Below are 25,657 nucleotides of genomic sequence, written 5' to 3'. Positions count from 1 at the left end.
CTTCTGTATGATTTCAAACATAACAAACACCAAAGAATGGTCCGAACCAAAACTGTTTCAAGACGTTTCAAGTTCAAAGGTGAAAATTTTAAATCAAGTTATTTGCTGTTTCTGGTTAAAAACTAGCACACCCTATGAAAGGGTTCTACTTCAGAAATTAAACCAAAAATAAAATTCTGATGAACGATTTTAGTTATCGATGCCATTAGATACCTCTAAGCACGGTATATTTCTTACAATTAGAAAAACGTTATGGTGCGTTTCCGGATGCTTTAACTCTGCTTTAAGACTCGTTCTCTCTCAAGGTCTCACAACTCAATTTAACACTTAAAAAAAAATTGTATTGATAACACATACAACACTCTCCTCTATTATACATAGTTCATTGGAAGCACCACTATTAAGGAATGTCTGATCTGGAAGGTCCTGGTCTGTTATTGTCAAAGGTAACTTTAGGGTTTTTATTTACTGCAGTATAAATTGGTTCTTCAGGTTTACTCCTTTCAAATAACGACGAAGACGTGCAATCTTGTACATCTTCATCTTCCTCGTCAAAGTCAATAGTTCTAGTCTGAATTTGTGTACCAAACGCATTGACACCAGAATAACTGCCAAATGGATTGACACCAGAAAGTATATTTTCATTTTGGAAACTTATTTCATCACTTTCGACTTCAAGATATCGTTGCCCTTTGAGTTTGTGAACAGGTAATATTTGAGGACTATGAGCTTCATAAAAGCCTGGATTGGGTATACCAGACCGTCCTTTAGTAGAGTTTGGGACTCTTACACATAGAGACGAGTTAACCATGACGAGTCTACCAAGTTGGGAGCCACTAGAGTAACTTTGTGGGGTATCTGAAGGAGAACCAGTATTGTCTATAGGTCGTTTTCTGCCTTTTCGTAAACAACTGAAAGAGAAAATAGTAACTTTGGCTGGACTGCACGACGAGTTCTATTCTATTCTTTTGGTTATAGGTGTTATAGAAGATACTCTCCTATAGAAGCACTGGCCTGGGTCACAAGTATACGCAGTTCTACAAGGAACCCTTAGGGAGCCAGATAAGATGAATTATGGATGGATTGGTGCTCAAATTAGGCAGATTGGGTAGGGGTTTGGTTGCTCCAAAAAGTTCAAGAACTTAGATGCTGAAACATTACAATACAGTTTGCTGTATTGTACGGTATCTCATACTTACCAAATCAGTATGATTATAACAGCTATTATGATAAAAACACCCACACATGCGGTTGCAATAACTGAAAAAAAAAATTATATTTTCACTTGAATGCTCCGTCGACAAATCCGACATTTTATCGTATGAATTTATCAGCTAAATATCACTTAAAATTGGGCAGAAAAGTCTAAAAATGTTCATTTTTATCAAATTGTTCAGCGATACTTACATGGAAGGTCTGTAATATTTCCTTCTTGTGATCCGGACAAAACTACTTTGGGTGTAATATTACTATTAGTTTTACCGTCGGTGGTTTCAGTTGTTGCCATCCCTGTCGTCTCTGAAGTAAAGGGAAGTGACGGGTATGATGATTGTAATGGATTTTGTGTTGTAGTTGATTTATTATGGACGCCTTCTGATAATGTTGTTTTGGATAATGGTGATGATACTGATGACAGTGAAGCTGATGAATATGATGGAGTTTTCGATGATTTTGATGTAGAGTGTGTTTGTTCAGCTGATGACGTCGATACTTCTAATTCTGATTGAGATGCTTTGAATGATGACGATTGGAATGTTGATTTAGATGATGGTTTTTCCGTGTGCGTTGGAAGTGCTGTTGTAGAATGTGTTGTTTCTGATAGAATTGATGTAGTAGAAGGCGCTGTTTCTGATGGGAGTGATGTTATGGAAAGTATTGTTTCTGATGGAAGTGATATTGTAGAATGTGCTGTTTCTGATGAAAGTGATATTGTAGAATGTGTTGTTCTTGATGGAAGTGATATTGTAGAATGTGTTGTTTCTGATGGAAGTGGTGTTGTAGAATGTGTTGTTTTGGGTGGATGTGTTGTTGTAAACGGTGTTATTTCTGATGGAATTGATGATGTTGTTGATGGAAGTATTGGTGTGAATGATGATTTGAATGAAGATGGGTTTGTTTCCGATATCGTTACTGTTGTTGTAGATGATGTTAATGGAAATGTTGTCAATGCTGATGCTGGTGATGATGACGGTAATGACATTTTGGATGATTGACGAGTAGTTTCAAATGATGTTGTGAATGGTGATACAGATGGCAATGTTGTTAATGGGAATATTGTTCTAACTAGTGTTGATGGAAAACCCGTTGACGGTGTTATAGTTGATGGCGACGATATTGTGTTGATTGTTGATGTAAAAGTTGAGTCAGAAGGTGTATTTGTTGAAGAGTGGGTATCAACCGACGAAAGGATTGTGGTACCTGAAGATAATCTCGATGCTGATGGCGATGAAGACATAATAGAGGAGGAAGGGATACGACTTGTGGTTTCTGTGGGTCTTTTTGTGGTCGCTGGAGTTGTTGTTGTAGTAGTTGGGGGAGTAATTGTTGTGGTCGTCGTAGTTGTGTTAAGACATTGTAAAGTAATATTTGTGCCTGAAAAAGAAAAAAAGATGTATCTAGATTTTCTATAAAGAGTCCAAAAACTGCATGGCAAAGGCAAGAAGGCATAAACTCTGACCTTTGCAATATATTATAAAGGGTTGAATGTTATAAGTGTATTTTCAGAACCAACGTGACCAAAATTCTATAGAAATTATACTGAAGAGTATTTCAAAAAAATTCATAACATATTTTCATTTTCATATTTTCTGGTACAAACATAATAAACTGTTGGATGTAACTTCAAAAATAACATTTCAGGTGATGAATGTGGTGTACAGATTTATAACTATTTTTGCCGTTGCCTTTGCCTTTGAACTCTTTCTATTAGAGAAACATACCAACAGCCTCAGCAGTAATACAAAGTCTGGTTGATGACCTCGGGCTATTGGTACCAGTAATTGTCAGCAGAATCATACTACCATTTCTTAGAGAATTAGAAACACTTTCCGAACAGTTGAATGTATCGGATTCAACCATTGGACTGCTGACAGAATAGCCACAATCTGTTGGTGAACTAGTTGAGCTGGTAATCGTTACTGGATGAAGTGAAGTTGTGTTGTTACTGTACAAGGTTATGTCACATCGACATCCAGGGTCAACATTATTATCAATGACCATATACATCTGTTTCGATACAATCAAGTATTTCTGACACACATCAACTGAAACAGATGAGTTTGAATAGCAATTTTGTGGTAAGCCCTTAAAAAATGTACGATTTCGATATTGTCAAAGGAATTCAAATTTGAACATTTTGTGAGAACAATTGCATTTTGTTAAATACGGGAGCTTGGTTTAATGTTTCATTTCAGCAACCAGAGGCTACGCTGGAACAGCGCTACTCATTAAATCCGAAAAAGATTTTTTAACGTAATTGGAACATACCATGGTTCTTTGTTACACTGCAGTCTAAAATACAAAATAATCTATACTATACTAGGCTATATGAGATCATCATCACGTCTTTTGTGTTCATGTTATGGTAAGGGTCATTTGGGATCTTATTATATATCAAGTGAAATGGGACTTCCTTCTTTATCTTCTCTTGACTCTTTTCCTAGTCCGACAGCTAGTGTCATAGCACACTATGTTAATCTATGTCTCAGCCGAACGACTTAGCATTTTGCTCATGTCAGTCCCTCGGAGCTACATCACTGACATGGAGAAACTGGGTTGAAATTCTAAGGATGGAACATCGGACATCCGAGGTTACCATTTAATTCGCTGTCCTCAAGGGCTGTGGTAATGTATTTGCACAACTTATAAGTTAACATATTTCAGTGTTACAAGCATTTTATAACTTAACTTATCTCTGGTGCTCTGGTACGAATATTTGCTACGGTGGTGTATGAGTAGCCTTATTTATCTTATTCAGCCATTGTTATTCAGTTATCTTATTGCCAGAGTGACTTATTTCAGCACAAACAAACAGATCTGTCTTATGTACTACAGCTTTGTGAAACCCAACATAATAGCCCTCTCAATCTATCGATATATATAGGCTCTTACGACCATTCTAATGAACATACCTTGAGTTAATGCAATCTGAAAAAGAATACTCCATGTAAATACAATTATAATCATCCTGTCTGAATAGAGATATACAACATCAACGACCGTCCATTTTGATTATTTGTTATGTGTTATGATAGATATATCGTCTTCAAAAAAGAAAGTTTATGTCATTGTAGGTCATTGAGATTTCTTGGCATGGTTATTAACTATTTAAGTTACTGAAAAGATATGAATACATTATTAGGCTACAATATCAAAACTACACAAGGCCGTAAATCGATCTATTCATTCGATTCACACGTGAAAGAATTTTATTACCTTTTATATTGTGGCAAATAGGTGCAACGCCTCTAAATAATATTATACATGTAGTATTGGTATATAACTCAGAACTTTAGATAAGAGGTTCTTGAAAGGGATTCGGTTAGGGGTGGAAATTGTTTGCGCTTCTGCAAAACTTTGACAGATTATATAATATTTTTGTTGAAATTTATGAAAAAACATAAATTGTATATCTTGTTTGTACATCTCAATGCAGTTGGTAGTTTGGTGATATATGTTTTTGACCAGTCGAATAGAATAGTTCAGTGCAAATTAATGNACAAAGTTTTGTGTTCGATTTGTCTTCTAATAAAATTGGTTTTTATAGAGTTATATAAGCAACGACATATCGAACAAACCCTAAATATGCTCTTAATCTATTGTTTGAAGCGTTTCTTAGGTGTGAGCTGAAATCAGGAGTTACGATACAAAACCGACTGTATGTAACCAAGGCTTTCATTGTTGAATGCAGGGGTGCAAAGCTAAAGTAAGTTGGGAGAGAATTAAACTGTAATAAGGTGTAGTTATCGTTATTTGTATTGTCCTTATTGAAAAACGCATAGTCAGGTGGGACAATCAACAATCTAGGCCTTAGAAAGAAACCTTGACAGTTGGAAATAGAAAAGAATAAGAAAATGGCCCTCCTCTGGTAAAAATTTCGTCCATTGATCATTGCATGACCATGTCAGATCGTATTCATAGACCAAATATATGAAGATGAAAAAAATTGAAATGAATGGAGTTTTACTAATAGAAGCAGGCAAATAGGCCTCCGACAAAAAAGAATTGTTTATGTTGTTGTATGTATGTTTCAGATTCTTAGATAAACCTGAGTGGGGCATGAAATGGTCAGAAATACCTTAAACAAACTAAGAAATACTCATTAAATTGTAATGTCCTATATTTCCATACACACGTTGTTTTTTAATTTCCACTACATTAGCTTGAGAAATGGTTCGCCAGTTTCAGAGGTAGAATTGGGTCTTGAATATACGTGAAAAGTTTTCAGAAGTACTAGAAATGTATGAAAATCACTTAATTCGTTTAGAAATACTTCAAACTAGGAATTTCACTTTCTATTTCTACATATGAATCTTAAGAAAAGACGAGTCGTCATTTAAATTTTTTGGTGTAGAAAGGTTTAATCTCACAAATTGATTCAGATATTGCCAATGAAAGAGTGTCCTTAAAGAGTAAGCATAATAAATCGATTCACAGAAGGTAAAAAATAATGTAGGCTACTACGTGAATCAAGGATATTGAGACGAACACTATAAAAAGAAAATAGAGCCTTTTGAAATTAAAGTAGACAATCAGACTTATTACTACGGTATATATCAGAATGTTGCCATGGAAATATAAAGAAGGTTTGCAAAGCCTGTTCATCTATAAATCGACATTATTGTATTAAAACTAATTACACACATTGAATGGGATTTTATTTTATTAATATGTGTTGGACCTCCATAACTGGAATATGGATGAATTTTTAAATTCTGTATTAGAGTCGAAACGACTGTTACTCTTTCCGTTAAACTACACATACATTTTCTACAATTGTCGCCGTATATATGAGATCGCCCATCGCTTATTTCTCCAACATCAATATCATGCCACTAGGAAATGTAATATGCTGCCTGAACATTCTCTAAGGCAACTGCTTGGTATCCTCTTACAGATGGTCAAGGTCAATTATCAAAAAGCAACTAATATTATTATTTATGTTTTAGAATTAACTTCAATGTGAACTGCATTAGATAGGATTTAATCAATTATACCTTACATTTATTTATTACATCTAGGACCAATCAAATTAAAAATAAATCAAACTATATAATAATACACTATTAAATGTTGCCATGACCTTCCCAACTAGAACGTATTTGGATAGATAATGGCTTCACAAATACATGAACAATAAGAAAACAAATGAGGACTACAACAGGAGATATTATAATAATATAACCTAGAATAAAATTATCAAACATCTATGGAAACATTCAAATTTCATTTATTGTAAACTCATGCAATTTGGAAAAAGGTTCACTAACTAATAAAGTAATAGTTTATTCAGTAAAGAGGCCAACGCAGGTCCATAGATACAGCAATTCATAATATACAATATATACAGTAATACTAATTGTATCTGTATGATGGTATATGGTGAATAATAATAAGATGACAATGAAATAATCAAAATAAGTTAAATCATCAAAACTTATCAAATAGTCTTCACTAGATCAAAATGCCATTGATTTATCTATATACAAGGAAATAGATCTCAATTGTGTTTCATCAGTTATTGAACACAATTTAACAAATTTAAAAAGATTACTTGACTTAACATAACATGAAATATATCTTCTTTTGTATAACCACATACTTGACAAGATTCAATGTTAGTAAGATTGCGTTTATACATATTTGAAGCTATGGGAAAAAAATTTAAAAGAGGTTTCGTAACTAGTAAAGTGTAACGTGGACAGCAAGAAACATCTAGTGCTGCCAAATTTTTGAAAATGTTTCCTGTTCAAGGGAGGTAATAAGACAGAAAATGAGGTTTTCGAAATATAAAGTTTTAAAAAAATATGAACATTATATGTCACATGCCAACTTATTTGTATACTCCGTGACAAAAGGAAAAATTCTACCTTAGACTGTACTGTGGTGCATGCATGTACTGCAAATGCTGGGGGAGACTGTAGAATATGTCTTGACGTTCGTCTTGATGAAAATTCTCTAAAACTAGCGATCTAAAAATGGATTAGAGCTACTTCCATAAAAGTGACATTTTTATGTCAGGTCCTCGATGTCTCAATGTACCAATATCACGTCCGAGAAACGGGTAGGGTCAGATTTAAAGGTAGTTCACATTTAGTTCCAGTGTTCTGTTGGATGGTCTTAAACATTGCAATTCATTATGAGAAATGTTCCATGGAATTTATATAAGATGGTTCTATCACGCTAATCAGCAATAAAATATTAATTAGTATGTGTAATTAACTTCTCCACGACAAAAACAATATCTATATTGACTTCTGTACATAAGTTATTGGAATCCTTGGTGTTTCAGTGGATTGTCTTGGTTGCCATTTTCTGCCAGACCATGAGCATGTAAGGAATCAGTCATTTTCCATTTTTCTGTGGTTTTATGTGTGATTCTCTGCTTGGAGCATGTTTATCGATGCTATCTAATACAGGAACCTGTGGGAAAGAAAATAAAGGATAATATTAAGTTCTGTCCATGGACAGAACTCATCAATTTTTTTACTTTAAGCATACATCTGATATTGTGAAGTAGGCCGAAACAGCTTAAGTCCTAAATTTGTTGACTAAAACTGTCCAGTGAAGAATCGCTTAACAAGTTTATATGGTACATTAATTGTTAAAGGATTCCAACCGGGCGTGTTATTGCTAAGATACAATAAATGGTACAGGTCGGCATCATGACACACTGCAATAATCAATAAACTGATTTCCTGTACCAAGGAGATACAGAGTGATCTATATCACTTATAGAATAATTGATATCTGAACAATTTGTCAGCCATTATTCTTTATTCTTTATTCAGTGACATATTTTTTCAAGTAGACAGACATGTTAAATGAGTGATGGGTAAAGAGATGAGCAAACAGGTGATCGCCAGAGTCAGGAAGTGGTTTGACTTTCGATGAACATTTTCTTGGACAACTTGGATATCGGTGTTACTTTACTGCAATCTTTCTGTGAAAACGCACTGTGATTCTAAAAAATTGCAGGTTCCAGCATTTTAGAATGGTCGATCCTGACATTTCATTTGAAGTTGATGCCATCAGTCTCTCTGATATACTGTGTTTTCTGGAAGAGGATGATTCAACAACTATCAAACATCAGTGCGTTGAAATCGGAGCCAACAGTGACATGGCTAAAACATCAGAAGAGATCATATCAGATCATATCGTGACGTACCAACAGAGAATGACAAAGAAGCCTAAGCTTCCCAAAATCCATGGACATCAACTGATATGTAAACCCTTGCTTGGTGAACCAAATAGAGGACAACCTCACTCCCATGAACATTTAGAGGATGAATATTGGAAGTTGAAATTGGATTTATTGGGATTGAAGCAAATTCAGGACAGACTTGAACAAGAACAAGAGCCACCAAAGCCAGTTGAAATAGCTTTGCCAAAGCCTAAGAAAAAGCAGACGAATTACGTGAGAGCCCAATCCAAGCCAAAATCAAATGTGCAGTATAACAGACCCTGCAGTAAGGGTAAGCCATCGACACCGGAAGCTAAACGTTTTGAATTTGAACATTTTCATCACTTCTTGTCGTCTGTGAAGTTTGATTCAAGAATTAAATCGGCGCCACCAGAGGGAAGAGGTTCGTGTGTAAACGTTCGGCATAAGGACAATGTGAAGCATCACTCAGATATGGGAAAATTATCAATCAAAAATATTCCCTGAAGCATGTTTCAGAGACCTCCTTAGGTCTTCCTTGCAAGATGCATCTTCCTTCCACATTGTCTCGGCTCCAATTTCTTCGGTATATGAGAATTTATTGAATCAGAATTATTCACATATATTCAATATATGATTTGCTATAAGAGTGTCAACTTAAAATAATCATTGATATTGACAAATTTTATGCTGTGCTGACTTTGTCACCTGGGTTTCCTTTCCGGAGTAACCACATGCCTTATTTGGTATGTTTTAATTACATCTTCATGGTTATATTTGTATAATTAATGAATGGTAGACATGAAAGGGGGATAATAATGCATGTGTCTCAGGCATCATTTGAAGTTAGTCGGTGATAGGAATTAATAATTTGATTATAAGACACGGCTGAGTGGATATTAATGTAGCACCAATAAAATACATTTATAACCAGTTATAATCATAATTGATGTCTCTGTGCCACTTTTTAATTCCCTTGGATGTTGTTTTCACCTACGGCATTGAATAAAGCGTTAATCTTTACAATTGTAGTGTCAATATAATAGGATTACCGTAATAAAGATTCTTCTCTGTCTTGCCGCTGCAACTTGTTTAATTCAAAGATACTTCATATTCATTTAGATTAGGGTGGGGCTTGGGCATATAGATCTAATTTCGGCATACCTCTCACAATCAGAAAAGTGAGGCTATAGTGTGAAATAATGAAAGACACACTTTTATACAGTTAGAAAATTGCATTTGGACTTTTCCATTATTGCGCTGCACATTCAGAACTTGAAATTCCTAATGTAATGGCAAAAGAAATGGTATGAGCTAAACTAGAAATTAAGTTTAGAAAATCCCATACGTAGTATATCTACAAATAGAAATAGATGTATTCATGACCTGTCGCGTATAATTTTATTTTTACTCATTTGACCTCCCTATAGCAATCCACTCCCAACATACCGTTGGCGTTAGTGAAATTAATGTCTACTTTCAGTTTGGATTTAAACCCACAGTAGCATAGTCGTACTGTCTGCGATGTCAGTCTGGAGTACAATCTACTAATTATATCAACTTATCATCAGTATATAAAGGGATTAATTAATCTTTTAGATATAAAATCTAATTTAAAAATAATCCAATCTAGAGGGTCTATGACGCAATATTAAAATGTAAACATGACTAAACACTACTCTTGTTTCAAACATCAGAGCACCTGTCGTGACAGTCTAAATATAGAAACAACGCAGTGCATTCTGGTCTACAAGCGAGGGCGTTTCAAACTAAGTATTACTTTGTATCAACTAAATATATAAACAAATCATGGCCATGGTAGGAACAGAATCATCGCCGAAATTGTCCAGATTTGAACGAGGAATACCCCTCAGAGAATCGAAAGTCAGCATGGGTAAGTTATTCGCATATTTATCTTGTTTACATATTCATCATATTTTTCTGCAGCGTCTTCATTTCAAATGCATCCTCCATCTTTCTTTACCTTACGGAAGTACTGTGGTCACAGTTCGGTGATTTCAACCATTTTTGCTCATTGGGCAACAGTTATGGCCAAATAAAGTAAAGAAATATCTTAATAACAACATATACCCTATGCATATCGTTAGATATTTAAAATTTGATCCTTTTAAGTTTGAAGTACACATTTGCCCTCTCAATTGCAATGGCACATGATGAACATTGCCAACTCCAAATTCAAATTTCAGAAGGATAACTTTACCTAAAGATAATACAATACTCTACTGGACAGTTTGTAGGGGGGCAGACTGTACTATGTTATCCCTCTAGAAATAGCAAAATTCATTAGTCCATTAAATGAAAATTTGTGTCTGAGGAAACAGTAAAATTGTGAAAAAATTACATTTGAAGAATGTCACTAAAATTAAGCTGTACAAAACAGACATCTACTGTCTGATTGAGACAAGTTAATGCAGTGGATATTTAGCTGTAGACCGATCTAGTTTCTTTTTCGCTATTTTACCAGTCCTTCTGTTTACACATGTGCAGTTAACCTCGGTAATCATGTGTACGCGCTAAATGAAACCCTAAAACTAACCTTAGAGAAGAACCTAAAGGCAGCTGGACCTTGTTCAACATATTTCAACATATAGTCCTAACTCTAAGATTTATGAGAATTGGAAGAGCAGCCTCAAAATAGTACTGTTAGTCCTAGTATGTCCTTTGCTAGTTGATGAAAATATAACCATGAGCATACATTATATCTTCAAAATCTATTTTTACAGAAGACAATTTTCTAAAAAATTTGAAATTTTTGTTGTTGCAATTTCTTGAAGGGAAATTGTTTTTTTTTCGATATAAACTTACAAATTATTATTGCATTTATAAATGCAAAAACATTGATATTATCAGAACAATTTATTGCTGATATTCCAATTTTCTTAAAATATATATATAAAAAAAATGAAAAAGCTTATGAGTTTTGCTCAGTCATATTAAAACTAACTGATCCGTGGAAATAAATAGGTTAAAAACCCTGAATTTTTGGAGGTGCTGAAAATCGCCACAAATAGTGAGCCAAGTGGGCAAGTTTTTTTTTAACACAATTCAAGTGTAGAAAAAAGGGTAGATGTTTCAGACTATGTTCAAACTATAATTGTCCAGCCAACTGTTATATCTGATAGTGACATCATTATCTAGTCAAGTTGGAATTAAAGGAACTTATAGGTTTCAGACAGAATTATTCCTTTTTTTGCTAAATTTAGCAGAATAATGTTAAGATGATCCCCACAAGCACTGAAAAACTATGTAATGGGTAATAAGAAAGTAAACAGAGCCATGTGAGGTAAAGAGATATCAAGTTGGCTAAAGGCTCCCTTTTTCCCTTGGGCTGAAAAATAAACCTTATTGTTGACTTATTGAATATTATACAAGCTTCAAAATTAGCTTATACATATGGAAAAACACAAAATGAGACAGTTTTCCTCTTCTGAATCACTTCCTTATAATCATAGATCACATGCATTAGTTAGTCATATTTGCTTATAAAATATTAGCTAGTTTATATTCATATTAACTATTAAGTTAGTGCCTATTGTACTACTAATACAGATTTAATAGCATTAGAATGGTATTATTCCATCAGACACCAACCCTTAAAACGTGTTATTCTCAGATGATGTCATTAAAACCTATAATAAGGAGGGAGGCATTTTCGGTCTGATGACTGGTATAAATGTCAACAGGAAAAGTTTTGAGGCCATACTTATTTATTAAACTTAACAGATGAAATGAGGTTAATGAATTTAAATTGAATTACAAGATTCATCAAAAAAAATGGAGGATCTGACTCTTATTAAGAAAATCAATGGATAAGAAAAAAATAATTTGTCAATTGATGGAAAACATTTTTTATACTATGTAAATCTTTCAATATGTCAATCTTTTAAATGATGAAATCAGGGTGAAAATTAGTTAACAATTAACATCCTGATGTGTCATATAACCTCATTTTCTACAATAGACCTATAACAATAGGTGACAATCTATGACAATGATATAGACAATATCTAGGGCAGATTACACCTTCTATACCAAGATATTAAATAACTCAACCAACTATACACATCTTACAAGGTGATGTAACCAAACTTAATGAAGCAGATGAAGAAATTTATTACCTGTTACTGTGTTTTAATACTGTTTTGACAGTGAAATGTTGGCATCTTGATCCTGTAGATAATTATAATAAAATAAATTGAAATCATTACATTGAAAGTCTGAGAAAGTTTACTGTCGATTTAAATATTACAATCTTGTATAATCTTAGTTGTATTTTCCCTGTAGTTCCTGTTACTAAAATTTTTGTATATATGATATATTTGCTTTTAATATGAAACCTTGTAAGCACATTTACTGCAAGAAACTATTTAGATAAAAGCATTAAATTTTTTCTGAGGAGCAGTTTATACTAACCAAACACTTGCTCTTACCTCCAATTTACTAAGTTTATCTCTAAATTGTCAAATAGAAATAATTTCCCAAGAATGCTTGAACTTCTTTCATGTACTTTCATCTCTGTATTGAAATTCTTCCACTGCAACAATTCATTTGACCTTCTGACCAAGGTAAGCTTCTTGTTTGAATACTGGATGTCCAAGTAAACTGTTGCATTTAGTAATTGAACATTTTCTTATGAAAATTTTTACATGTCCAGTTTGTTTGTCTTGTGATTAAATTTGAATTTTCAAAGTCAATTGCTTGGTTTCTAACGGAAATTAAGTCATTATTCAAACAGAAGTTAAGGGTGGTGCAAGAGGTCAAATTTTAAACAATGAAATTTGACACTTTGACTTGGACATAGGTTAGATGATTCTGCTGGATAACAATAGAATCTGTCAGCTAAAACAACAGCTTCACAGTTTTGTACTGATTATAATAGTGTATATGTGTAGGTCACTGATTTAAACTGATGTATTTTATTCTTGTCTGACACTGATTATATAACACCACAAAACAAAATATGACAAAACTTAGCTCTTTAACCTGTGAGCTTTAAATTAAAATTATGTCCATGCTTTTTATTCACTCATCAATTTTTAATGATTGCATTTAGACTAGGTTTGACAAAAATTTGTTTGACATAAGATGACAGATGATTTTTTGCAAATGGTGTCAGTGTTTACCAATGCCTGATTATTGTCTTGAGTTGTCTTTTAACAAAATTGTGCTTTGCTGAATGGATTCATCAAATTTCATTGATCTCTTTCAGACATAGTATGACAAGAATTTATTTGACCTAAGACGACATATCAGTTTGCTGTGTTAATTTGCTACCCTTTTATTATCTATGTTTAGTCAATCTTCAGTCTAAAATCTGTGACAACCTAACCCAATATTTTTTTAATCTTCAGTTGTGAAAATTGTAATAAAAGACTGGCTTTGATAAGAATTAATATGCATAAAGATTCTGATGTATTTCTGTAATTTACAAAAAAAAACATTTAGTTAGTCAGTTCACATATAATTGAAATATTTTTGATAAATTGAACACAAACTGTTATGAGATTAGAATTGATTTGACCACTCTGAAGTACAATTTCAAACAAGTTTCTATTCAGCCAAATTCAAAAGGAAAGCGCAAAATGTAAATTATGAATCACAAACAGGAAAGTTTTATTTTATAACTCATAGATAAATATTGAAATCTCAAACAAAATTTTAAAACCTAGGCATATAAAATTTAGAACTTTAAATTTGTTTATCAAAGATATCCTGATTATCATTTCTTAATTTTGCTTAGTATTCACACAACTTTATGTATTTAAAGGGACAGATGTGTCATTTTGGAGGGGTTGATTTGAGTCTTGAATATATGTAAGTATAGTAAGCTGTGAACACTATACTGATAGATAGGATTTTCTTCAAAAAATTCCTGTTTTAGAGACTAAGGTATGATTGGTAAAGAAAATGGTGCATCTGTTCCTTAAAATATAACAATAGCCTGTTTAAAGATCATTACAGAGACAATTTTGTGTTTCACGGACAGAACTGAATGACATATCAAGTATGAATGTTTGCAAAACTATTTCACTGTTTTGAAACCATTTAACTTAAGAATAATGATTTGTAATTAAAACTTAAACCTACTTCAAAGAATTCCTTTGTAAATAATTTATTTACCAAAAAAATCTGTAGGTATCCATTTTAATCTAGATTTTAGTAAAAACAGCATCGTTTGATATAAGTTACTACCTATAGTTTAAAATAACAGGGGAGGGATTTAATATTTTACACTCCATTAGTAATTGGTCTTTGAAGTTTGGAGATAAAAGGGGTATGGGTGTAATTAAGGTAAAAGTTTGAGGGTAATCTGGTTATAGTATAAGAAACCATTGTCTAACTAGATCCTAATTAAACCACCCTATCTACAACCCATCTTATTTTAATTTACTTTTAAAAATTCTTCAACCCTAATGAACAATGGTTGATCTACAAGTGCATTTAATTATGAATTTTACAAAATCATTGATTCATCATTATTAACCCCAATTTTACATTTCCTGGCAAAGATGAACTTGTTTAAAAAATCAGGAATAATTCAATGATACAGTTTCAGCGTTCAATTCAAATGGTAGAAACATTATCGTGTGCCTAAATTTGTTTTTTTTATCTCTTGGTCCACAGCACAAGAGAAACATTACTATCTTCAGCTATCTTGAAAACATTTTATTTTAATTCTCCAATGTTTAATGCGCTCTATAAACATAGTGATTAAAGAAAGTTAACAATATCCAGTGTGTAATAATATTCTACTAATTCAACTGTACAGATTTTAATATGCACACTTAGCACATTTCTTAAGTACAATTTAATTTCTAAACTTATTTATGGTTTCAAAAAGTAAAAGTATGTTCGTATAAGTTATTAACATTAAAGGGTTGTTCACACACAATTGGTGTATAAAGCTGAAATAAAACTGGACTGATAATCCTACCATAAAAGTGTAGTTTGTATTGTCTGCAGGGGGTTTCTTTACAAGCCTAAAGTATTAAAATCAATATTTAAAAGGGTGATTAAGCCTGGTCTAATTAGTCAAGGGGTGTTTATACAGTCTACATTCTGTGGAGTAGTGATATTTTGAAGCCAGATTGTAAGAGGGCTTGGATTGGTTAAAAAAGTGGATTACCAGCTAGAGGGTATATAGGTTACTTAACCCTGAGGGTGGTCAGTATCAAGCCATCTCTCAGGTCTAACACATGTGGATATATAAATTTGAAACATTTTGAAAAAGACACTGTACTTTCAATATGTATAATCAATCTATAGGTACATATACTACTATGCTATAGTGGAATGTTTATTTTTGTGTGAAATGGAATAATCAGTCAAATAGTGATATTTTCTAAGATAATGGTATACTGTGATTTTGGAGCATGTGTAGGATTTTTTGTGTAACATTATTTTTATGCCCACTGTATGGTTTCTACTACTCATACTAATGTTCCTAATAAGTAATATAGCTATTACTTGCATATTACAGGTCCCTTTAGAGCTACACAGATCTGGAATGAGGTGATCTGTCATCTGAAAACAAGAGTAGAGGTGAAAAGAAGACGTCATAAGCTCCGACAATACAATAACTGTTTTACTGGTGCTGATGCAGTGGATGTAGTTTTACATTATTTATTAAATGATAGAGATACATTCTGTAATGATTTATCAAGGGAAAAGGCTGTAAAGGTATTGAATATTTAATATATGTATTGAATTTAATTTACTTAATGCACCATCACTACAACTGTAATGACTGATTTCCCTAAGGCTTGGGTGTGTCTTTATGCTCTAATAATACAGCCACAAGTATTGATTTTTGGAAAAGATTGTTATATTTAATACTAGATATACTGAAATAAATAATACTTTGAAACATTTTCTTTAAATGTAGATTGGTAAAGATTATTTTTTTTGGGTGCATATCGCATTCCCTCATTTTAGGTGTATGATACTTATCCAGTACAAGGCAAATTTGAAACATAATTAAACAAATTTATGAAACAAATTCATGACACATTCGTCATTTATTTCCAAAACACTCATCATTTATTTCCAAAACATATCTATAATTCATATATTTGTAGCTATGTCAGACATTGATGGATAAGAATGTGTTTCTACCAGCCAGTACCAGAGAATCGTGTAATAAGAGATTATTTGAAGATAGCAGTCATAAATTATACAAGTTTTTAGAAGATGATAAAGATAGTTTAAGTCAAGATGGTAATGAAAGTGATGATATATCTATGTATGAAGATCATGATGATTTAGGACGTAAAGATGAAGGCATGAAGTAAGTCAATTGATATGTTATTTGAACTATTGGTCTCACTAGCAAATGGATATAAAAAAAGTCTACAATCCTAAGACCATGAGGATAGTGAATTTACTTATACAGTTTTGGTAACATACCATACTTATTTCTACAATACTTAAATGACTTGATATTAGACAGTAATCTATGTATTATATATCTTGAGTAAATTGGCATAAAATTGATATTAAAGTTGTCTTGATATCACATATACTATCAATTCATTGTGTTTTTTGTGTTATTTTAGATATAAGCTTCTTGACTCTTAAGACGTAACTTTTACATGGAAACATTTCATCATTTTTCAGAATGGCGTACAGTGAGGTGGATCTAGTAGGAGATGATGTTATCTGTAATCCTATAGCTGTAGATAGAAATGGTCATATAATACCAGCACTAGCTAGTATTCGTGGATTGATGAGATCTAGATCTATAACATCAATATCATCTATATCCTCTGATAAATCTCTAAGAGAAGATGGTCTTGACATCTCACATGAAGGTAAGTCAAACCATGTAATTGTAGCTTCTTTCAACCTCTGCGCTTCCATGCTCTTGAATATATTCAAAAGGAATATAGTGTATGGTAAGATTGCAACTTATTCAAAGAAACGCAAGATGTCTGATGCTCAAGATGAGTCAATTTTGAGTTGCCTTTGGAAACTTTTTCACTAATATAATTTTGTATCTTTTGTAGCAATTGAAGAAATATGGAAAGAAACAGCTCTAGCTCAACTTTTAACATTAGTAGATGTCAATTTTGTTGATGGACCCTTATCAGATGAAAAACCTGCCAAAAGACCACGTTATAGTCATATCATCTCCAACACCATAGCTAAACGTTATAATTCACCATACAAGGGCAGTAACCCATGTTTTGAAGATTCAGTATTACATGCTGGATATGATTGTATTGAATGCTTACCAAAAGGTCTGACTTTACTAAGTGATGACTGTTTACGCCAATCCAATCCACAAGCCAAGAACAAAGTATTCAACATCATAGCCAAACATTATAGAGATTCTGGCGAGTGTATTCTACCAGAAAGATTTGTGGATCTTCATCTAGCAATATTGAATTTGATAGTATCTCAGAGGTCACCACTGGCTCTGAAAGCCTTACAGTTAGATATGATCCTACTTCCATGGACTGTAAGAGAAGAGTTATACAGATTGTTGAAATTTATCTCAGCTGTAGCTAAAGATCCAACTTTGAAATTGGACAATTGTGTAAGTTATCCTGGACTTTTTACTCATAGATTGAAATTATACATTTTAAAAACTGAAAAAACCTGATTTGATTGGTATATTTGTTACTGGATTAACACAATTTCAAAATTTCCGAATGTCATGAGATGGGAAATAACTCTGTTTTATATTTATTGAGAAAGCATGCAAGTTTCCAACTGTTTGAATTTGCTTCCATTGCCTGTAAGAGTAAATGTTATAAAATTAATTCATATTGTGTTTTTTTGTTACAGGAATCCAATGAAGCTATTGTATTAAGAGTATTTACTGATGTCATATTTAAACATAAAGTTATGTCACCAGATCTTGGAGTTGTATTTGTACAGTTTCTGTTAGATAATCTAATAGAGATATTTACTATACCTGATGATATTAGGGAGAAAGTGGCTTTAAGAATCTACAGATTGAAAACTGGCGACAATTTACCTGTTGTAGGTAAGAAAAAATTGAAAAACTCCTTACAACATATCTTTAACAAGAATATCAATAAATATATGGATATAATATTTTTGACCTATGTACTTCCATGCCTATTTCTATGTGTCTTACAAACAGTGTATAACTGATTTTGATTGAGTTTTGATTTAAAACAAAGGTTTTCTAGAAATATATAATGAAAAGAAATATATTTTGTATGACACATTAGGTTTCAACAAGTTTATTATGTAAAAAATATGTTACTTATATTTCAATATTTGTGTGTTTTTTTTTTTCAGAAACCACATTCTGTCAAAGATTACCAAAAGATGAATATGAGAAACAAGCATATGAAGGTACACAGGAAGCTATAGTGTCTATCATGAATACCATATTAGATGATATCAAACTACCATTGAAAGAAAAGAAAAATCGCTTGAAACAGTTTCAGAAATTCTACCCATTACTTTACCAACAACATTTTGCTGGCTTGGCTTAATGAGTGACTAATTAGTGTTCAGACTGAGTATTGATAGTGCAATGATTATTAAACAACTGATATAATGGGTGCTAAATTAAATTAGGTCATTAGTGCTAATGAAATTAAAAATCTTAATTTGACTAATTAAATTACAGAAATTCTTTGAGTGAAACTCAAATTAAGAATCTCTTGTGATTGACATGTCTACTAGTTTTGAATGTGATTGACAGTGTCTGTCAGTATATTTGTCAATTTATGCCATGTCTATTGACAGTGTACACAGTTTATTAGCAGTTAATAAAATGTTATGTTATTGTCATTTGACTGCTTCATCTAATAACAGTTTATGTTTTTAAACAGTTTGTCCAAACTGTAATGTCTATCACTATCATTTGATCATGATTGACTGTTTATGAACTGTCTATATCCAGCTTTTGTTTCAATTTGAAACTTTCAGCATTATCTATCACAATTTGTATTTAAATTACACCTAATGAAAAACATTGTACAATATTTTTATAAATATTCCCCCCTAAAAAGAAATTTTTAAAGCTTGAATTAGATTGTTTTAGGCAAGTTGCTATGATCTCTATAATTTGTAGTCTCAAGTTTACACTTTATTTTGTGCATATTTAGTCAGTTTACTGTAGGCTTAGATTTTTTTTCTGTTTTGTCTTGTTTGATTATCCTTTGTCTATTTTGTCCATGTTTTCTGTCAACTTTCTTTTCATCATGTATGTTTGTGTTTCTTTATATGTTTTGTATATCCTTATAGTGCTTAACCCACTCATTCACTCATACTTTGATTCTATCTATCTATCTTTCATTCATTCTGTCTTTCTACATTGTGTTTCATCTTTCTTACATGATACTATCCTCATGTCTTACAATGTGCCAAAGAAAAGAAAATCAAACCATGTTTATTTGTGAAATGTTTTATGTTCAAATTGTACATAGAAATTCAACATATTTATTTTGTTAATAAATTTTGTAAAATAACTTTTCAATTTCCATCCAACAATGGGAGTTTACGAACGTTTCTGGTACATTAATTGGCATAGAGCTTGTTGTCTTGGATAAACCCTTACTTGAACTTCGAGTGTCAAGAAATATAATATCTTATTACTTCCTGAACTTAAGCCATATATCTTGAAGTGTATAACACACATTTATAGAGACCCTGATTTGAAAATTGTGTAGCCTTCCATCAATAGCAATTGGAGTAAAAATTGCAATGCATATGGAGAGTCAGTAGGGATTAAAATATAAACATAGTCATTCTCCTGTTCCGGACATACTGGTTTCTGAATCGCAAATACTTTTTAATATGAAAGAACACCAATAAACATTTCCCAATAGATACATTCTTGTATACCCGTACAGGAAAGAACCAAAGAATAAAAGTAAATGAAACCATTTGCTTTTCTATTTATAGATATGATGTTATTTTTAACCCCTATTGGAGTAAAGGTCATGCTAACGTCATTTCCGTAAACAAAGCTTGTGCGTAGCTTGCTTGCCCTCCTTTGTTTATTCTGTGGACAATTTTCCAGAATATTCCGAAATCTGAGCCATTTTTAATCCTTACCGACGATTCATTATAAATAGAAAAAGCAGCCTTTACAATCTCATGTCATTGTGCGGAGGTAAGATCGTTTAAACCATGCAAATTATCATCAAAATATCATTGTTTACATTTTTGGTTTTGTAGGTCAGCATCATTGATTTACAGCTGTTTTGAGGTTACAGACGAATTCATTAGATTTCTATATGTTATGAAGATGATGCTTCTGTGGCTAGGTAGGGTTAAGTCCCTATAGTGAAAAACTTTCTTTTGCTTTGAAAATGAGACTAATGGTAGCACTGCCACAGACTAGTTAACAGGATGGGAGAGAGTTAAACTTGGGCCCTTGGCCTTGGCTTGGGTCGGGAGTATCTTACCCTCTAGTCTAAAAACTTCTGACCTAACTAGACCTAATGTAGTAATGTTTTGTGACATGGACAGGCCCAACACTACAAAACTGAAATTTTCCTAATTGCACACAGCAGGATATAAACTAGAGCAAATTAGTATTACATTTCAATCCAATTATATATAGTTGTTGATTTGCTAGCTTATATTGATGTAGAATTTTCTAGTAAGTGAAAATTTAAAATGATGCTGATAATTTGACAACACCATTCTCAATTTTACTCTCATATTAAAGTTTAATCAAGATAAACTTTAGTCCTTTATATTTTTTGAGGATTTATGGAATTTATTTATTTTTAGATAACTGAAAATGACCTAACACTAGTGCTAGAAGATCAAAGTTTAGTCATTGATCCGATATAAAGGTGACCTAAAAACTTGTTTAATCCACCTAAATACTAAATCCAAACTATGATATCATTGTCTGTGCTGGGTTTATTTTGGAGTGAACTTAATATTTGGCATAAAGTCAAAAATCTTTTAATTAGCTTTATATCAGCAGGCTTATACTTGATGTATAGCTATACTGAAGTTTAATTAAAAACAAGGCTTATATAAGTCAATAGATTGTTTTTCACCCCTAGGTCTATACACTTTGTCTGATATATTTGAAAGTTTTGTTTGAGTAGGACAAATATAATGACAGTAGTCTTTGTGTGCAGGTGGTAGACAGTTAACTTTTTTCAAATGCTTTTTAATTTTAAATTTTGATATTGTTAATATTAACATGAATATAAAGATCAAACATAATATGTGACTAAGATGAAGAATTTTAGTAAAATTTGTTCTTAAAATGGAGCTGTCTGTCTTGTGATGTCAGATGATCAATTTTTGGCCAATTGGTTCAGGTTATATAAGAAATCTATTCAGTATGGCTTTATGTCCCCATTGTAAGAATTTGACTAGACAGTTACCTATTGACATGGATAAATCCTGCTGTAAGTACTTTTTTTTTATATCTGTTTTAGATAAGAATAAAGTGAACCAGTAAAAATAGTTAGAAAATGGCTGAGAAAGGAGATAATTTGAATGATTCTATTGATGGTGAATTTCATGATCAAGCAGAATCTAATAGTGATGTTCAGTCACAAGAAAAAAAGAGAAGAACCCAAACACCCAGTCCTAACTCTTCACAACAATCATCTAATAATGTCTTTATGGTTCCACGTAAGTAGAAATGATACTTTTTTTTTATGTCAGTACTTGAAATGTTGCCTAGATGGTTGTGTTTTCAATATGAACTATCTATCAGATATCCATCTTATGTCTGCTTCTCGTTGAGCTTGAAAAACACATTGTGGACATAATTACCTCTTAATTTATTACATGCAGTTAAAGTGCTTGCGTCAGGCTGCTTTTTTAAAGATATACCCATATTGAGAGTATGGTTAAAAGCTTATCTAAGTATACCTATTTATATGATGGTATTCTGACATAGTTTGATTTGTTATTTTAGCTTCACCACCAAAGTTTATAACATTTGAACAATTGATGGCAGCAGCTAATGGTGTTAAGAACATGACTTTAGCCCATGAAATTGTAGTTGATAATAATTTTGAAATAGAAAAACCACAATTAGAGAAAAACAGGTGGGTACAGTTTTGTTATTATTTCTATACCAGCGTTCCTCATATGTCATATATCACAAGCTTATGGACATGATATGGAGATAACTTAAATTGTTTTACTTAGAGTCCAAAGTGCTCTATATGTGGAAATAAACTATATAATTTTCATTCTTGAGAACCTGCTTAGCTTATCAGTAAAGATATTAACAAGTTGCAAACCTTTGGTCCCAATGATGGGATTGCCGTCTGAAGCTTGTGTGTTTTACAATTGTCACTTTTTCAAATACAGTCTAGAGAAAGTGGTGACAGACATAGCACACAAAGCATTCTGGGATTTATTAGAAGAAAAATTAAATGAAGAACCACCAGATTATAAAAATGCCTTGGTTTTGATACAAGAAATAAAAGAGGTTTGTAGTAGGTTTTCTCCTTGAAGTTTAATTGGTTGAAATAGCTTTGTATTATTTTCAGAATAGATGATCATAACATATTCAGTAGCGGGGTGACTTAGATATCTCTTTGTGGACTGTGTCGATAATGCATGGTTTACTGTTGAGATCTGGAATCTTGGCCTCTGAACTTTTGAATATTCATGACATGCCATGCATTGGAAATTAGCTGGTAAAAGTATAAAAGAGGGTAGCATAGCTGTTTCAAATAAAAGCCTAAAAGTTTTGCAAAACAACCGTTGTTGGAAAAACTCTTAGTTTTGGGAAATATGTATAAAAATACTATTTGTTAATTTCAGACTTTATCAATGATATTACCACCACAATGTGAAAGATTAAAGAAACAAATGGATGAAGTACTAGACCTAGAGTTAATTAAACAGAAGATGGAACATGAAGTATTTGATATGTTTTATTATTCTGACTATGTATTAGGAATAATGGCAAGACTATGTGCTCCTGTTAGAGATGATGATATTGCTAAACTAAAAACAGTGAAAGAAATTATACCACTATTCAAGTAAGTGATTGGAAATTACTTGAGCATTATTGCTTTTTCCTTATGATTGACATTTTGATGTTGGCAGCTCGTAATAACTTATATGTGAGTATTTCACCAGATAATTGTAGGCTACATTGAGACTGGCCCAACTTGAAGTTTCCATGGTCTCATAATGTATTTACAGACATGCAAAATTGTTTCTTGTTGGCAGGACATCATTAGAAACTGGTTCAACATTTTTCTTGATTACCTAAGTTCTAAAACCAGATACAATTTTGCCTTTTTCATTGAAAATGAAATGATACCTCAAAGCTGCTTGAAGCATTGAGATATTCTTACATTTTGATATAAGGACACTAGATTAAACAATAACTCATTTTTTTGCAGAGGTATATTCGAAGTGTTAGATCTAATGAAAATGGATATGGCTAATTACACCATAGCTCAAATCAGGCCTTATTTACAACAACAATCTGCTGAATATGAGAGGAAGAAATTTAAAGAGTTTCTGGACAAACAGAAAGGTAACAATAACAATATCTCACTGCTCAACAATCTTAAGAAAAAAAGGTTAAAATATGGCATAAATCCAAATCTTCAAGACTAAAACTGAATTAAAATTTTCCATATGATGCAAAGGGTTCAATTCAACTGCACCTAGTCCCCCATCAAATGACCTTGTTACTGATTGAGCTTTTTAAATTTTAAAATTTGTGCTTTCTGATTTAGAAAACAATTTAGATGGGTTACAATATACTAAAGTTTGGTTGAAAGAAAGTCATGATAAGTTAAAGAAATTAGAAGATGAACTGAATACAGAAACAAGTACACCAATCACCATGGCAACTCCTCAGGCCATTTTAAATGAAGCCTATATGGAATTATTACAATGGTCAAATAGATATCCATTTCCTGAAGTAAGTAATTCTATATAAAAAGATGTTAGCCCTGGGCCATTGGCTGTCAAAAATAGTCTTGTTTTGACAATAGAATGTCTTATGATGACACTGTTACTTATTGTACTTCTGTTACTTGCAAATTATGTGGACTATCACTTTGCAAGACTAAAACATTTAATTATATCAGGAAATGTAATATTTACAAATTTGAATTTTAGACTCTACTGATGGATCAAGGCAGATTTCATGATTTACAAGAGACCATTAATAAATGTACTATAATAGCTAGTATACTATTAGTTACTTATAATACTGTTGGAGCTCCTATAGCTGGTATTAAAGATTTAAAACAGACACTAAAATCACAAATACTCACACTCTTAGAGGCCAATAAAGACAAGTAAGTAACTTAATAAAACTCAAATGCTGCATGCATAGAATAAGCAGTTTTAGTCTTTTGTAAAGAGTGTGAAATCCAAATGTACCTAATTGGTCCATATATATGGTCTTTTACAATGCTGTTATGCAAAAATGTCTCTAAGTCTCTGCATGGTGTTGCTTCTTTGCATTAGCTCACATGGAGTAGAAAAGAAAGATGTAAAACTTCATTTGCCTGTATGGACCTTATTGTTTTGTGAACACAAAATGTTTTATTTTAGAGATGCTCGAGAGAATATTAGTGAACAAGTTAAATCAGAAGTCAATAAATGTTTAATGTCTCATGCTTTTCCACAACTTGGCCAGAAAGAAGGATTGTTAATGGGTCAAGTTAAAGATGTATTTAATACAGAAAATTCTATTTATGCTTTGATGAGTGAGTATTTTTTTCCATTGTTTGTGTCTAAATAGATGAAAATTTCCACACAGATACAATGCTAAAAGTCTATCTGTTTTTTTTTAAACCATTCGTCGTCATTTACTGACCTCACCTCTGTTAAATTACTCTAATGATAACACTGGCATCAGGAATATATTTTTGCGTTTCTTTCCTTAAATTGAATATTTTTGTCTCTAAATTACATGAAAATCGTCTTTTTTTACAGGTAAAAGGTTGTTAGATTTTATAAGAGAAGCAATAAAGACTAAACATGTATCATCATTAAAGGTACCAGCTGGGTTTACTGCTGTAGAAACAGAATTAAGTGGAGTTCTAGGTCAATTTCTACGTCTCATTTCACATAATAGATCTGTATTTGGTGTGTATTATGCTGAGATTATTGGTGCTATATTGGAAAGACAACAAGACCTATCTCCTAGATAAGATAGACATGAATTAACCTCTCGTGACAATTCAACGTGACCAAAGACTGAGGCACAGAATGTACGCAGTTTGTCTAAAATGCTCAACATTATGGAATGACAAAGCTTCAAAGAAAATTTGATTTTGAATTGATTGAAATGGCTTCCTAAAG

General features: G+C 32.3%; 4 protein-coding genes across 4 annotated transcripts; 3 read left to right on the top strand and 1 right to left on the bottom strand.

Annotated features, from left to right (window-relative positions):
- On the bottom strand, nucleotides 1–4,185 carry LOTGIDRAFT_229090 (hypothetical protein; the record flags this gene model as incomplete). The annotated part of the gene is made up of 6 exons (XM_009061983.1): nucleotides 1–911; nucleotides 1,200–1,260; nucleotides 1,408–2,592; nucleotides 2,940–3,263; nucleotides 3,487–3,510; nucleotides 4,131–4,185. 6 exons carry the CDS (start codon nucleotides 4,183–4,185, stop codon nucleotides 401–403), a joined length of 2,160 nt encoding a protein of 719 aa, XP_009060231.1. The 3' UTR covers nucleotides 1–400.
- Nucleotides 4,186–8,212: 4,027 nt separating this feature from the next.
- On the top strand, nucleotides 8,213–8,887 carry LOTGIDRAFT_154281 (hypothetical protein; the record flags this gene model as incomplete). The annotated part of the gene is made up of 1 exon (XM_009061982.1): nucleotides 8,213–8,887. One exon carries the CDS (start codon nucleotides 8,213–8,215, stop codon nucleotides 8,885–8,887), a length of 675 nt encoding a protein of 224 aa, XP_009060230.1.
- Nucleotides 8,888–15,883: 6,996 nt separating this feature from the next.
- On the top strand, nucleotides 15,884–18,873 carry LOTGIDRAFT_106755 (hypothetical protein; the record flags this gene model as incomplete). Its single annotated transcript, XM_009061981.1, has 6 exons — nucleotides 15,884–16,081; nucleotides 16,480–16,669; nucleotides 16,876–16,935; nucleotides 17,407–17,939; nucleotides 18,191–18,392; nucleotides 18,674–18,873. Coding segments are annotated over 6 exons (1,383 nt in total), but the record flags the coding sequence as incomplete, so codon positions are not given.
- A 3,400-nt stretch (nucleotides 18,874–22,273) lies between these two features.
- Nucleotides 22,274–25,506, top strand: LOTGIDRAFT_106210 (hypothetical protein; the record flags this gene model as incomplete). Its single annotated transcript, XM_009061980.1, has 8 exons — nucleotides 22,274–22,416; nucleotides 22,685–22,805; nucleotides 23,144–23,364; nucleotides 23,734–23,870; nucleotides 24,088–24,263; nucleotides 24,464–24,645; nucleotides 24,905–25,059; nucleotides 25,289–25,506. Coding segments are annotated over 8 exons (1,353 nt in total), but the record flags the coding sequence as incomplete, so codon positions are not given.
- Nucleotides 25,507–25,657: the final 151 nt, after the last annotated feature.

Source organism: Lottia gigantea (assembly GCF_000327385.1).
Source record: "Lottia gigantea unplaced genomic scaffold LOTGIsca_5, whole genome shotgun sequence".
Taxonomy (NCBI): Eukaryota; Metazoa; Mollusca; class Gastropoda; family Lottiidae; genus Lottia; species Lottia gigantea.
This window is presented reverse-complemented; position numbering and strand designations above follow the sequence as displayed.